We start from the raw sequence: 12,552 nt of genomic DNA, 5'->3' as shown, positions 1-12,552 counted from the left end.
TCTCTATCTCTGGAGCTATGCTCTACAATTTACTTTTTTTGGCCCCATTTCACTTCCCTCTTCCATTCTTGCTGGGTCACGGAGCAGTGCAGGGCCCTTGCAGAGGAAGATGAGTCAGGACAGATGTATGGGGAGACAGCGAGCTCTCAGCTTGAGGCCAGGCTCACTGCCTGCGTCACCACTATTAAAAATAGATGGATGCAGCTTTCTCTGCATTGAGGAGCAGCAGAGATGTCCTGTCTGGGGCTGCTGAGCCAATCTGCCTCTGCCTGCCTGTGAGCTGCCCAGCAGCACCCTCTGTTCCAACAGATTCTCTTTCCTCATCTCTGACTTGTGAGATTTAATTTGCCTTCGGTATAACACAGTTTGAATGCTGCAGGCTTGGAGAAGGGGGATGACTCACCTTGGCTTCTCCCTTCTGCTCCACTTAGCTCCCAGCCCGCTGCCTGCTGAGGATCCCATCTGCCAATGATCAACCCAACGCTGATCAATGCCGTTCATCCCAAAAATGCGGGTTTGCCCAGTGGCATGGGGCAGGAGCTGCCAAGCCCTGCAGGGACAGCATTGTTCCATGGGGACACAACCCCAGCACCAAGCCAATGCCTCTCTCCCAGGTCTACATCTCCTTCTACTTCCCATGTGCCTGTCCCCCCAGGCCTTTTGCTGCCTCTGTATTCCACTCACTTTTCTATTACCTGCTTCTTCCTATTAAATTAGGATAATCAACATTGCCACCCCCTGCTGCTCACTGTGCTGGCCGCCAGCCAAGAGCCACGGGATGGGAGCTAAATAAAGCACTGTGAGAGGCAGAAGTCAACGCTGCATTTCCCAAATATGAAGCTTTTCTTTGAGGAATTGTTCCCACTCCTCTGCTCTTTTCACCGCTCAGGTCTGTCTGGTCCATGTGCTGATCAGGCATGCCCCATCTGCTCCCCTCTGCTGCACATCACCCAGGCACTGCTGCAGCTGGGCCGCTCTGCAGCTTCTCCCAACGTACTGAAATGCTGTAAATGCACATAAAAGAATTCCCCTTAAGAACTGGAAAGTTTGCAAAGGCCTAGTTACTTCTTTAACAGGATGACAGAAAACAATACATCTTCTTTTGGTGGCAGCAAGTGGACAGAAACAACTTTCTGAGGAAGTGGATGAGATGTTATGGGCGAGGTCCCGTCACCACCACTCACACCTACCCCTGACTGGGGGCAGAGCTACCGAGACCCCCAAGCTGGAGTAAGTGTTTAGGGGACAAACTCCCCATTGCCACCTTCCTCCTCTGTGCCATGGGATGGAAGAAGGGACCAGGCCCAAGGTGAGTTCAGCAGCAATCTGCCATGGGCAGAGCGCACTGGTTGCATAGGAGGAGCCCCAAACCTTTGAGTGGCGGGGGTAGGTTGAAGCTCATGGCAGCTGCACCTCAGGGCACTGGTGCCAGAGAGGAAGTGGTGGGTCCCAAGGGGGATCACATGGGGATTTTGGGGCCTTCCAGAGAACAGCACGGACTTTAGGGGGCCCGGCCACAGCCAGCTTTGCAGCAGGGCTTCTTCAGAAATGCCACCAGAGGAAGGAAGGGACAACCTAGTGGCCATCTGGGTCTTCGGTCAGGCTGGGATTTCTTTCACCAGGCAAATATCTGGGGAAAGGCCCTCACAGCACCTGGAAGGGGCTGCCCAAGGCCCAGGAGAGACGTGGGGCCAGGGTTGTCCCCAGGAGCCCGGGCACCCTGTATGCCCAAGGGAAGAGATACGGGAGGGCACCTCGCTCCCAGCCTTGCCCGCAGCTCCGGGCATCCCAAAGCAGCACAGGACCCCAGCCACAAAGCAATGCCGCTTAGCGTCACCCCATCTCAGTACGGAGTGGAAGCGGTGACTGTGGATGCGCCAGAGGCGATGCGGGACCGGGCCGGGAGATGCTGAGGGACCGCGCCGGAGGTACCAGGACCGGGGATGCCCGGGGCGGGGAAAGACCGCAGCGGCGGTGCCGGGGACCGAGGGGACCGCGTGGGCCGGGGCTGCTGGGAGAGGCGCCGCACTCCCACCCCCCGCGTTCGTACCCGGGGCCGCCCCCACGTGCAGCCCGCCCCGCCCCAGTCCCGCCCCGGTGCCGCCGGCGGAGGCAGCGCGGATCGGCCCAGCATGGAGGGGACGCGGCGCGCCCTGCTCCGCCTCGCCGCCGCCTGCTGCCTGCTCTGCGCCCTGCCAGGTACCGCGATGGGGAGGGGGTCCAGCTGCTCACGCAGCATCGGAGCAGCTCTTACCCGGGGATAGGAGCCGCGGGCTCCGAAAGTTGGGCAAAGCCCCGCGTGCTCCGGGGATGCTGCGGGACAAAGCGGCGGCCGCACAGCACCGCGTCCCGGCGGCCGCTCCCGGGCCGGAGCTCCGCGGCCCCACGTGGGTCCGTGCCGGCGGCCACGCGGTGGGAGAGCGCCTTGAGCTGGGGGTGGAGGGGGGGAAAACATCGTCGACAGTCCCGGTGAGCGGGGCAGTGACAAAGCGTGGGCTCGGCGGGAAGCAGGCGTGCATCTCTTCTCGGCTGCCGGGAAAACAAGAAACGGAATAAAGCGAAAAGCTCCCAGCTAGCACCCCTGGGTGGGTACAGCACAGAGAGAGCAGCACTGGGGACGAGGGTGTGACACCAGCTTTGTCTATGGTAACCACACGTGGGGCTGCAGCGTGAACCCACCGGTACTATCCGCGGGGCTGAGGCTTTGAGCCCCGGGGGCCCCCACGCCCACCTGTTATGCGCGGAAGGCACGTAACATAAGGCTCCCGGCCCGTGGCTGTGGGGCTCCCAGCAGCTGAAAGCAGCTCGCCCCCCCCCCTCACCCCCCCGCTCACCCTCACAGCTCTGAGCACATCGGGGTTACCCCAGGGAGCTGCCTTCAGGGTGCTCCTGAGAGGCCCTCCCTGCGGTGTCCCAGACACACGGACATGGCAGAATGAATCTTGTGCTGAACACCTCTCCTGGGTTTCCCCGAGCTCAGTGTCCCAGTCCCAGTGTCCCTTTGTGGCCCCAGGAAATGGCACCCGTACAGTTTGGCTGTCATCCTCACAGCTCTTGGATCCACTGCCCAATCCCAGCACCAGCTGAGAGAGAAAAGATTTTGTGAAATAGGCAGCACAGGAGAGCTGCCACCAATAGAGAAAAGTTACATGGCGAGCTCAGACCTTAATGAGGCACCAGAGAACCCCATCAGCAGAACCCAGTGGAGGTGGAAGGGGTCACCCAGTGCCTACCCCCAAGGCCAAGCCTGCCTGCAACTGGGTTCATCCCAGCACCACAGATGCACATCTGCCCTGTGCCTGGTGCTGTTCCTCACTGGCCCCACTCTGGGTTTGTTGTGGGGCTGGATGCGACTGCATCCCCCACACTCTGCCTGCCCCATCTCTCAATGCAGCCTTTCTTCACTGCCTGCAGAAATCCACTTCCTCTAGCACCATCAGCCTTAAAAATAAAATCCCAGGGTAATTTTGGGCTGGGCACCACACTGCCTCCACCTCCTATGCTGAGCTGCCTTGTGAGCAGAGGGGACAACATAGGGCAGGGAGCAACACCAGCATATGAATCCCATCTGCATGCCCTACAGACATAACGTGGGGGTTTTACCACTTTTTACCAGGGGAGGGAAGCAGGCAGCCCCAGCCTGGCTGGCTCCAGTTCCCTGTGCCCAGCACTGAGGCACAGCTCCGTTCTCTCCTTGGGACAGTGCTCCCCCTCCACAAGGACCCCAAAAAACACAGGGCTGCAGCACTCACCTCCTCTGGCCCTATTCCTCCATCCTACAGGGAGAGAGGCAGACCCAAAGGACAGACGCAGTTGGTGCCCCATGGCCAGGAATGTCCTGGGGCAGGATTCCTGATGTCCAGGCTCCCCCAGCTCACACCATACTGCCTGGGTTCCCTGCTGACTTGGGGCTGCTGTTAAGGCAACTGGCTAATTAATTTTCTCCTAATGACATGAGTGCTTCCTCCCCTGCAGCTGTGGCTCCTGAGGTAATCATGGCCGGGGCTGGCTGATGCCAGATCTTCTACTGCTGCTGTGGTTATTGGGGTTACGCGCAGACTCAGACGAGGCTCTGGGAGTTGTGTGTACCCCCAGATCTCTGGGCAGTCTCTGTCTGGGCAGAGATGTCTTCATCACAGCTCAGTCCTCCACTGAAGCACAAAGCAAATAGATTGGGAGCATGGGCACCTCCCTGCCAGGCAGGGTGCTGTGCAGATGGTGGAAAATAACTGCCTGGGAAGGGGGTGGTGGCCATGTGGACAGCCTGCACTGCCCTGCCTGAGGAACCTGGGGTAAGCCCCCTCTCTGAATGTGGGAGCAAGGATGCATGCAGATCTGCAGCACAGCTTTGTGCATTCCTCCCCATCGTGTTGTGTGCAGCCCTGGGTTGCTGGGTCCTGTGGATGGGTGCTGCCAGGCGTGCTTGATACCTCCCAGCACCGCCGCCTGCCCCAGGCATGTCTGTGTTGTTTCTTGGCTTCTCCTGGTATGGAAGAACCTGTGCTGGCATTCACAGCACTGTTTCCAGGGCTGCTCCTTTCTGCTCACAACTCTTGCTCTGCCGATCCCAAACACGGTGCTACCAAATAAAGTGGTGGCACTGGCACTTTCCTGCCTCCCCCTCTCCATTTTGCTCCCCAGGAGCTCACACCCGAGGCCCGGCATCTGCACCACCCTGGGGAGGTGTCCTGCTGCCTGCCCAGGCAGGTTGGGTGCTGGGCTGTCCTTTGCCAGCACTGCACTTGCTCAGTGCCCTGTATCTAATCAGAACCCCATCCCATGCTCAGCTCGAGGCCTCCTGCCCTGTTGTGCTGGAAGGAGCTTCTGGGTCAGGAGACCTTTCTATTCCTGTCTCTTACCACAGCCCTTCACAGTGTGCCTGGCCCCGCTGGTTTCCAGAGCCGTGCTTGGGCACTTGACACATATGCTTCAGCTCCCCTGGTTCACTGCTCATGCCTGGACCAATGGCAGCAGAAAGAGCCTGTTCAGCTCCTGTCTGTCAGGATGGGCGTGGGGACGATCCTGGGATCAGCCCTGGTAGGGGAAGTGCTGCAGCCTGCCACAAACACAACCTTGTGGCATCCCACCTCCATCGAGGTCCCACAAGGTATTGGGCTGGAACCAGGATCCCAGAGTAGCTGTGAGTTTGCTTTATTGCATCCCTGATGCTCTACCTGAAACCTCTTCCCTTCAGATTCTTTAATTCTGGACTCTGAGTTACGGTGTAAAGGCCAGGGCTGGCTGCTGTCTAATCAGCAGCCATTCCAGCTCTGCTTCCCAATGACATGAAGAGCCTTGGGTTTTAATTCCACTGTCTGGCTTTATTTTCATTCACACTTAAGCTCTTTTACCTTGAAGAGGTTTTCTAATTACCCTCGGTTGGTAACCATCAAAATATAATAACTGGCAACAAAAGGTAATCACCTAATGGGGTACTTTGCTAAGGAAGACGATGTAATTGCTGGGATACACATAGGTTACTTTTCAAGCATTGAATTAATGTTATACTGTTTGTCAGTTGTTGCACTTCAATGTGAACTGCATTCAGCCAGTGCACAAAAGCAGTGCTTGGGGAGCTGCAGCTGGACGCGCGCTCTGCAGGCTCATGGTGGCAGGGAGTGCAGGCAGACACATCCGATGCAGGAGCCACTGCTGGCACCAGGGATCCCTGATCCTACAGCACCTTGTAAAATCTTGACTGGATCCTTTCCCTTCTTTGTGCTTGGATCTTGTGGGGGGCCCCGTGAGCCTCATGCAGCAGTGTGCTCTGCTCTCCTCCAGCCCTGAGCCAGGCTGCCACTGCCCTACCATACTGAGTGTGGCTCTAGTACCTCTCACCCTGGGCTTGCTACAAGAGGGATTTTGGAAATGGTGGGGAATTGGGGTCAGATTTGTCTTGGCTCTTGGGGAGCCGCTGTTTCTGGCTGAGATAGGAAGGAGGGTGCAGAGGATGCTGCTCATGTGCATACAGGCCTTCCGCAGCCCCTCACTTGGCCCCAGCCCTGCAGCCTGGGCAGGGAGAGCACAGCAGGAACAGCCCCGTCTCCTGCAGAGCTGGCTTCCTTCACTCTGGCATATTTATACCATGTCTGCTCCAGAGCCTGTGGGAGCATGGGCTGATGTGTGGGGGTCCATCAGTGATGCCTGAACCCCTCCCTTCCCCATAAGTGGGGAGCATATCCCACTCTCCTCCAGCACAGGGGCTTCTCAGCCAGCTGCATCCCTCCTCCCCTAAGGCTGCTGTCTTCCTTCCCCCTCTTGTTTCCCAGACAGAGGTCACTGCAGTCAGCGATGTCTGCTGGGAGTCCCACACCCTCCAGCCCTGCCCCAGCGTGCTCTGGGATTGCTGCTTCCCAGCGAGCCAGCAGCTGTCCTGATTCCTTCACTCACAGCATGGCCATTGTTGCTTTGTTGTGATCCAAGGGTGACTGCATTGTGCCTTGGAGGATCTCAAGGAAGGTGAAGCATCTTCTCTGAGTCCTCCCCTTCCTACCTGAGACAGAGGGGCCTGGTTCCCTCCTTTCTGCAGGAGCTGGAGAGGACAGTGCCCCAGGCAATGCAGCCACAGCCTCCCTGGCTCCTGGTGCAGGAAGCAGAGCTGCTCCAGGAGGATGCCAGAGTGACGAGCTCTGACCTGCACCTCTGCAAGTAGCTGATAAATAGCTGAAGTCATCATTGCTCAGCTGTGGAGCAGCAGCGGCTGGGCTGGAGGCCACGATTTTCAGAGCTGTTGGGCACCAAAGATGCAGGGCCATCTTCTGCCCACTGCTCTATGGGTTTGCACCAAGCTGGGTGGGCACGGGCTGCAGCTGATGCCCACCATCACGACAAAACTGTGGGAATCAAAGCAGCAGCACAACACATCTGAATGCGGGACCATGGAGAGGAGGTTTTATTTTAAAGCTGGAGGAAAACTCACTGGTGCTTGTGCTCTTCAGCATCCATAGCTGACACCAGACCACATGAGGGTGCTCCCTGGTGTGTGCCCGTGGCTTTGGGTGTGCCCTCGCACTTGGGAGGCAACACGTGGTGACGGTGATCTTGGTGACGGTGATCTTTTGTCTGTCTGTCCCCAAGCAGTCGGGATTGACTCACTGCGCTTTGTCACTTTGTCCATCCTATGCTCTCCATCTTCTCACCATCACTTCCTAATGGCTGGAGGTTTTGTACGAGCTCGGTGTGGGCTCTCCCTCCTTCCAGGCTCCCCTTTGTTTCCTGAGCTGGGCTGCTGGGCTCAGTGACATGCTAATCAGGTGCCAGATACTCCCGCGGTGCTCAAAGGCCCCCTGGTGGGTCCCCCTGCCCAACCTGTCCCACACTTGCCAATTTTAAGACCAGCATTAGTGGAGTGAGGGGAGCTGCTTCCCTCCTCAAACCTTCCTGCCCCACAGCATGTCCTGGCAGGGATGTTAGCTCCTGTGCAGGGCTCACCCTGCTTCTCTCTGTTTTTCCTTTCCTAGCTGGGAAGTGGCACAAGCATTGCAGGGCTGCTCAGCCCTTCGTGCCACACAGCTTCCCCCAGATTTTCTCCCTGCATTACCCCTGTTACAGGTTGCCACCCCACGGGAGGCAGCCCCAGCACAGGCCAGCTATTCAGAGCAGCACATCACCAGGCTTGCTGCTGGCCGGGCACCTGGCCACCGCCTTTCCTGTTTATCCTGCAACAACAGCACAGCTCTGTGTGCATTGCTGCATAGGGGCAGGTAGCAGTGTATTTACAGAGCACTCACTTCTGCCCAGCTGAGATCCTTCAGCACTGCCAAGAGTGGGCTCTGGAGCTGCTGGGTTGGCAGCACGCTGCATAGCACGTTCTGGCCACAGCCAGCCAGGTCCTGGACATACTGAAGGGAGAATTGCTTATGCCTTTCATCTTTAAGTTGCCCCGAGCTCCTTTTGAGAGCTTGCTCTCCAAATTTGCCGCGTAGGGCTGAGCTGCTTTGTGCTCTCGTGGGACTGGGGCCCTGGGATGGGGAATCATGGCTGTATCACTCAGCTCTCGGGTTTGGAATCCTGCAGCTGGTTGGGGTACTGCAAAGGGCTCCTGAGAGAGACATATTGTGTGTTTTTAGGCCTTGGTAAGTGCTGGAGCTGGAGAAGAGTTCTGATAACTGTCGGTTCTGAAGAGCTTTTAAAAAGTTCTGAGTTCTTCATCAAAGCCTTTGAACCAGAGTGGGCTGCTTTGTCAGGAGGTGAACGTTTCTTGGCTATGGCATGCACCCTGGATACTTTCCCACTATGGACAGAATGGGCACAAAGATGGATTTTCTTCAGTACTTTGTTTTCTTCCACAGTTAACTGACATGCCTCCATGGCTTAGGTAGAAACTTGGGACAGATATAGCAAAAACATTGACCATGCAATGTTTTCAAATGCTCTGGAGAATCCAACCTGGTGTGGCAATATTTCTCTGGTTGTTTTTTTTCTTTTTTCCAGTTTACACCCTTCAAAAACCCAAATGGGATTCATGTTTATCAACCAGCAGTGCGAGGTCTTCGCAGCTTCCCTCCTGTGTGCTGTCACACAGTTGAGCAGATCCAAGGAAGGGGTCCTGCTCACAGCCCTGTCTGCTCCAGTGGGAGGTGGAGTGGCTCTCCATTCCTATGACAGCAGTCACACTCGGTGGTGATGATGTGCTCATAAATAGCTGCTGAAGGCAGCTGCCAAAGTATACCACTAGCTTCCATACAGCTCTGCTCACATCAGTTTTCTATGCTTCCTCTGGCCAGGGCAGATAGTGATGTAACTTAGGTGGTAGGAAGAAATTATTTTCTCAGAGGGCAGTGAGGTGTTGGCACAGCTGCCCAGAGAACTGTGGGTTCACCATCCCCGGAGGACTCTATGGTCAGGCTGGATGGGGCAGGCCTGAGCTGGTGGGGGCACCCAGCCCACAGCAGGGAGTGGGCTGGGGGGACTTTAAGGTCCCTTCCAACCCAACAATTCTGTGGATCTACAATAGAGGAGGGTAAAGACAAGTTCCCCATAGCAGGTCCTTGACAGGAGGGCAGAGAAACTATTTGAACCTTTTCCCCAAGTGTAAACCTATGCTGGATTTGGAGTTAACAGGCTGGGTAGATACAGCTCCTGGCCTGCCCTTCTGTTTCATCTCTCAGTGTGGGATTTCTGAAACATTTCTCAGCATTTAACTCTCTTCTGCAGGAGAGGGACAGAAGACAACAGAGACCATGATGCTGTCACCTCTTCTTAACACCGTGCCAACCTCTCATCAGCTCAGGGAAGCCTCTGACCTCAACCCAGACACTACTGCTGTTCCAGAGACAAGCTTAGAGACAAACGTGACTGCTGCAGCTCTCAATGCTACTGAAGGTCCCCCTAAGGAGATGGAGGATGCCTTCATCTCTGCCACCCCTGTGGTTGGCACTGAGACAGAGAGACTGAAGGCTTTCACTGCTGCCAGCCCCACAGACATCACAGTTATACAACGTGAGCACCACAACACGACCTTGTCAGCTGACAGCACTGAAATCCCCTCCCCTGTCCCAACAGCGAGTACTCTGGAAAAAAATCCATCTGACCACAAAGTCACAGAGCCCTTCAGCACAACTGAAGAAATGGACAATGCCAGCAGTGCCACTCCAACACCTCCTCTGATCAGTGTGCCTGGTGAGGTTCTGCCTTTCATGTCTCTGCAACCCGGGAACTTTGGGTGCTGAATGCATCTGCTCCCATGAGCTCCTATAGGAACTGGAGATGGGGGAAATAAGAATATCACGTTCAGTGGGACTGAGTTGCAGAGGTGCTCTTAGTTCAGCATCCTCCCTGCAAATCCCATTAATTGTGGCATTAATTCTGTAGGTTGCTTGCTTGGACATTGATTGTTTGCAGTGAAGGCCGCATATGAAAAATAAGTAGGCTTTCTAGCACCATGCCTTACAGTGCAGCTCAGCTGTGCTTGTGCTATAGGACTCCTGCTAACCAGAGGGTTGCCAGTAAGCTGTTTTTCCTCTAGTCCCCCAAAGTCTTCTTTACAACCTTACTTCCATCTTGCCCAGTCCCCCAGCACAATGCACTTGTACTTTATCCTCTGAAAAAACTGTTTGTCCCTATTTTGCAGCAACAACCAACAGATCTCAGCTGGAGCTGACCGATGGGCAGACCGTGCTGCCCACAGTAGCAAGAGCTGAAACCAGACCAGGAACGAGTCCTGCAGTGGCCACAGAGGTGGAGCCCTCTGCTCTTATTTCCTCTGTAGGGAGCACATCCCCTGCCAGCACCTCCAGTACTGTTGCAATGAGACTCCCTGTGACCAGCTCTACCACTGCCAGCACAGCCACCCTCCCCACCAGCACATCTCCAGTGGGGGCGCAGTTGGAGCCCGTGCATGAGAAAGCTTCTGTGTTGGATGTTGGTGACGATGAAAACCCAGGTGAATACTCTGCACTTTTTGCTCTTGCAACACTTGGCAAAGGGTTGGGGGTACCTCAAATTTCCTCTCAGCTTTGCTGAGCAGAACAACTGTGATGACTCTCATTTGGCCCCATTCCCTTGCAGAGCTCCCAAGTTCTCCTGCAGTGAGGGCTGACCCTTTGGTAATCGCGGTGATCTCCGTCTTCATTGTCATGGTGGGCATCCTGGGCTTGGTGGGCTTCCTGAGATACCGCCAGCACAACAGCCGCATGGAGTTCCGACGCCTGCAGGACCTGCCCATGGTGAGCAGTGCCACAGTGCTGCCTTGCTTCTGAGCTGTTCTCCTTCTACTAATTAGCCATGTTTGGGGTATCTGTAGGAGAAAGGGTTAGGCTGGGGCTGTACATTGTGCTGATGTCCCGTTAAAACACACTCTTCTCTGCTTCTAGGATGACATGATGGAGGATACCCCCCTCTCACTCTACAGCTACTAGGCAGTCAGGGTCCTGCTGCCTGGTGGGCTGAACTTGCCTGAGAAGAAGGCCTTGAGGACACGGTCCCAGACAATCTGCTGACGAATGAGGGGGCTCTGACTTGCACAAAACTGAAAGATTGTTTTCAGATGGCTTTTGGTTTTAGATATTTTAAATAGTTCAGTGTTGAAATTTTTATGCTGGGAATCAGAGTCCAGGTCTGGCTTATTCCTCCAGGCTCTCCTAGAAAAGATGTCCCAAAGAGGTGCCGCCTCCTTTTAGTGTGGTGACCGATTAGCAAAGACAGCCTTTACCGACGTGCTCTGCATGGAGCTCTTCTGTCCATCTTGGCAGCTGCTGCTTTCAGAAGAGATGGACGAGTGAGCCATGCAAAAGCTGTTACACTGGTGGAGTCAGCACAGGAGACTGCTGTTTTCTGAGGGAGCCAAGGACGCAGAAGTCTGTTCTCTTTTGCTCCCTCTTGTTCTGTATTTTTTTAGTTTTGTTTTTTCTTTGCACTTCTTTTTTGTTGTTGTTTTTGTTCCTGTTTCAGCTTTAGTCCTGGGCTTGGCACTGCCTATCCAGAAACACCTACTGGGAGGATGACAGACTGCCCTGCTTCCTTCCTACATGCACACCTTTTCTCATTAAGGGAAAACAGTTACATGGCTGCTTGAGAAATACCCCTGCTTAGAAATTGCTGGGAGGACAAGAGTGAGATTTTAGCTCAACAGGGCTTGTCAGAACTCAGTCTACTGCCAACCAAACACACTAACTTAGTCTCACCGAAATTAAGAAACTGGCTTTTGCAATACTAGCTGCTTTCAGTGTAAGCTATTACCCAGGCTTGGTAAATGCTTCAGTCCACTCTTCTGTCTGGATTGACACGTCTTTCTTCAGATACCACCCATTCTGCTGCTGGGATCTGGTTTCTAAAAGCTGTTATACAAAACTAGTACTGCACTGTCTCCTCTTAGCACAAGGTCAAAGCTCCTTTATAATGTTGGTCTTTAAGCCAGTTAGTGTCCTGTCCTGAGGACAGAACCTGGATGTAGTGCCTTCTTCCCTTCCCTTTCTAGTTGTTAGGCTGTTTAGATTCTGCACTTTTGCCTCAATATCACTGGTGTAAACTGCAAGGCTTTAAGGTCCTGCAAGGAAACCCACAGACCAGATCCTCTGAGTGTAAGTCTGAGGGTTTTCAGGTGCCCTTGCTTCATTTAGTGCATGGCATGGAAGTCTTCATGTCATGAATACCAGCTCCCATATTTGACTGTGGGTGAAGAGAAGTGTGTGCCCTCTCAAGAGCGCTGGATTTCTAAGTTGCTCCCTCAGGACACAGCAAGGGCAGGAAGTTACATACAGTTATCTCCCACACTGCTCTTAGAAGCATCTGTCTCTCCTCCTTTACTAGCAATGCTCACAGACCCCACAAAGGATGCATAATAAGACTTGCTACCAAAAGTATCTTTTTTTTTTCCAGTGCTGTTACTACTCTTCTTAGCAGGGAGAGGGGGAAATTCCCCATCAAATGATCTATGAAGCCCAAAGATGGAGAAGAATTGGTCAAACGGATGAACCAAGTAAGGCAGCAGATCCTCCTTCCAAAGGGCTGACAAGTGGCTGCCATGCAGTTCAGGTTCAGCTGTTGGCTTTGGCCTTAAGTCTGTTTATTGTAAGGGTGCCCAGTACAACGGGGAAGGACGGTTGGTTCTCT

The 12,552-nt window shown here is 54.6% G+C and overlaps 1 protein-coding gene across 1 annotated transcript; it reads left to right on the top strand.

The window, feature by feature from the left end:
* Nucleotides 1-2,129: 2,129 nt before the first annotated feature.
* LOC136050923 (mucin-2-like) lies at nt 2,130-11,566 on the top strand. The gene is made up of 5 exons (XM_065740134.1): nt 2,130-2,199; nt 9,157-9,621; nt 10,073-10,384; nt 10,510-10,667; nt 10,815-11,566. The coding sequence occupies exons 1-5, from the start codon at nt 2,133-2,135 to the stop codon at nt 10,857-10,859; spliced, it is 1,047 nt and encodes a 348-aa protein (XP_065596206.1). The 5' UTR covers nt 2,130-2,132; the 3' UTR covers nt 10,860-11,566.
* Nucleotides 11,567-12,552: the final 986 nt, after the last annotated feature.

The sequence above is a fragment of the Cyrtonyx montezumae genome, unplaced genomic scaffold (genome assembly GCF_038088225.1).
Source record: "Cyrtonyx montezumae isolate F1298 unplaced genomic scaffold, pur_monq_1.0 scaffold_1, whole genome shotgun sequence".
NCBI classification, from domain to species: domain Eukaryota; kingdom Metazoa; phylum Chordata; class Aves; order Galliformes; family Odontophoridae; genus Cyrtonyx; species Cyrtonyx montezumae.
This window is presented reverse-complemented; position numbering and strand designations above follow the sequence as displayed.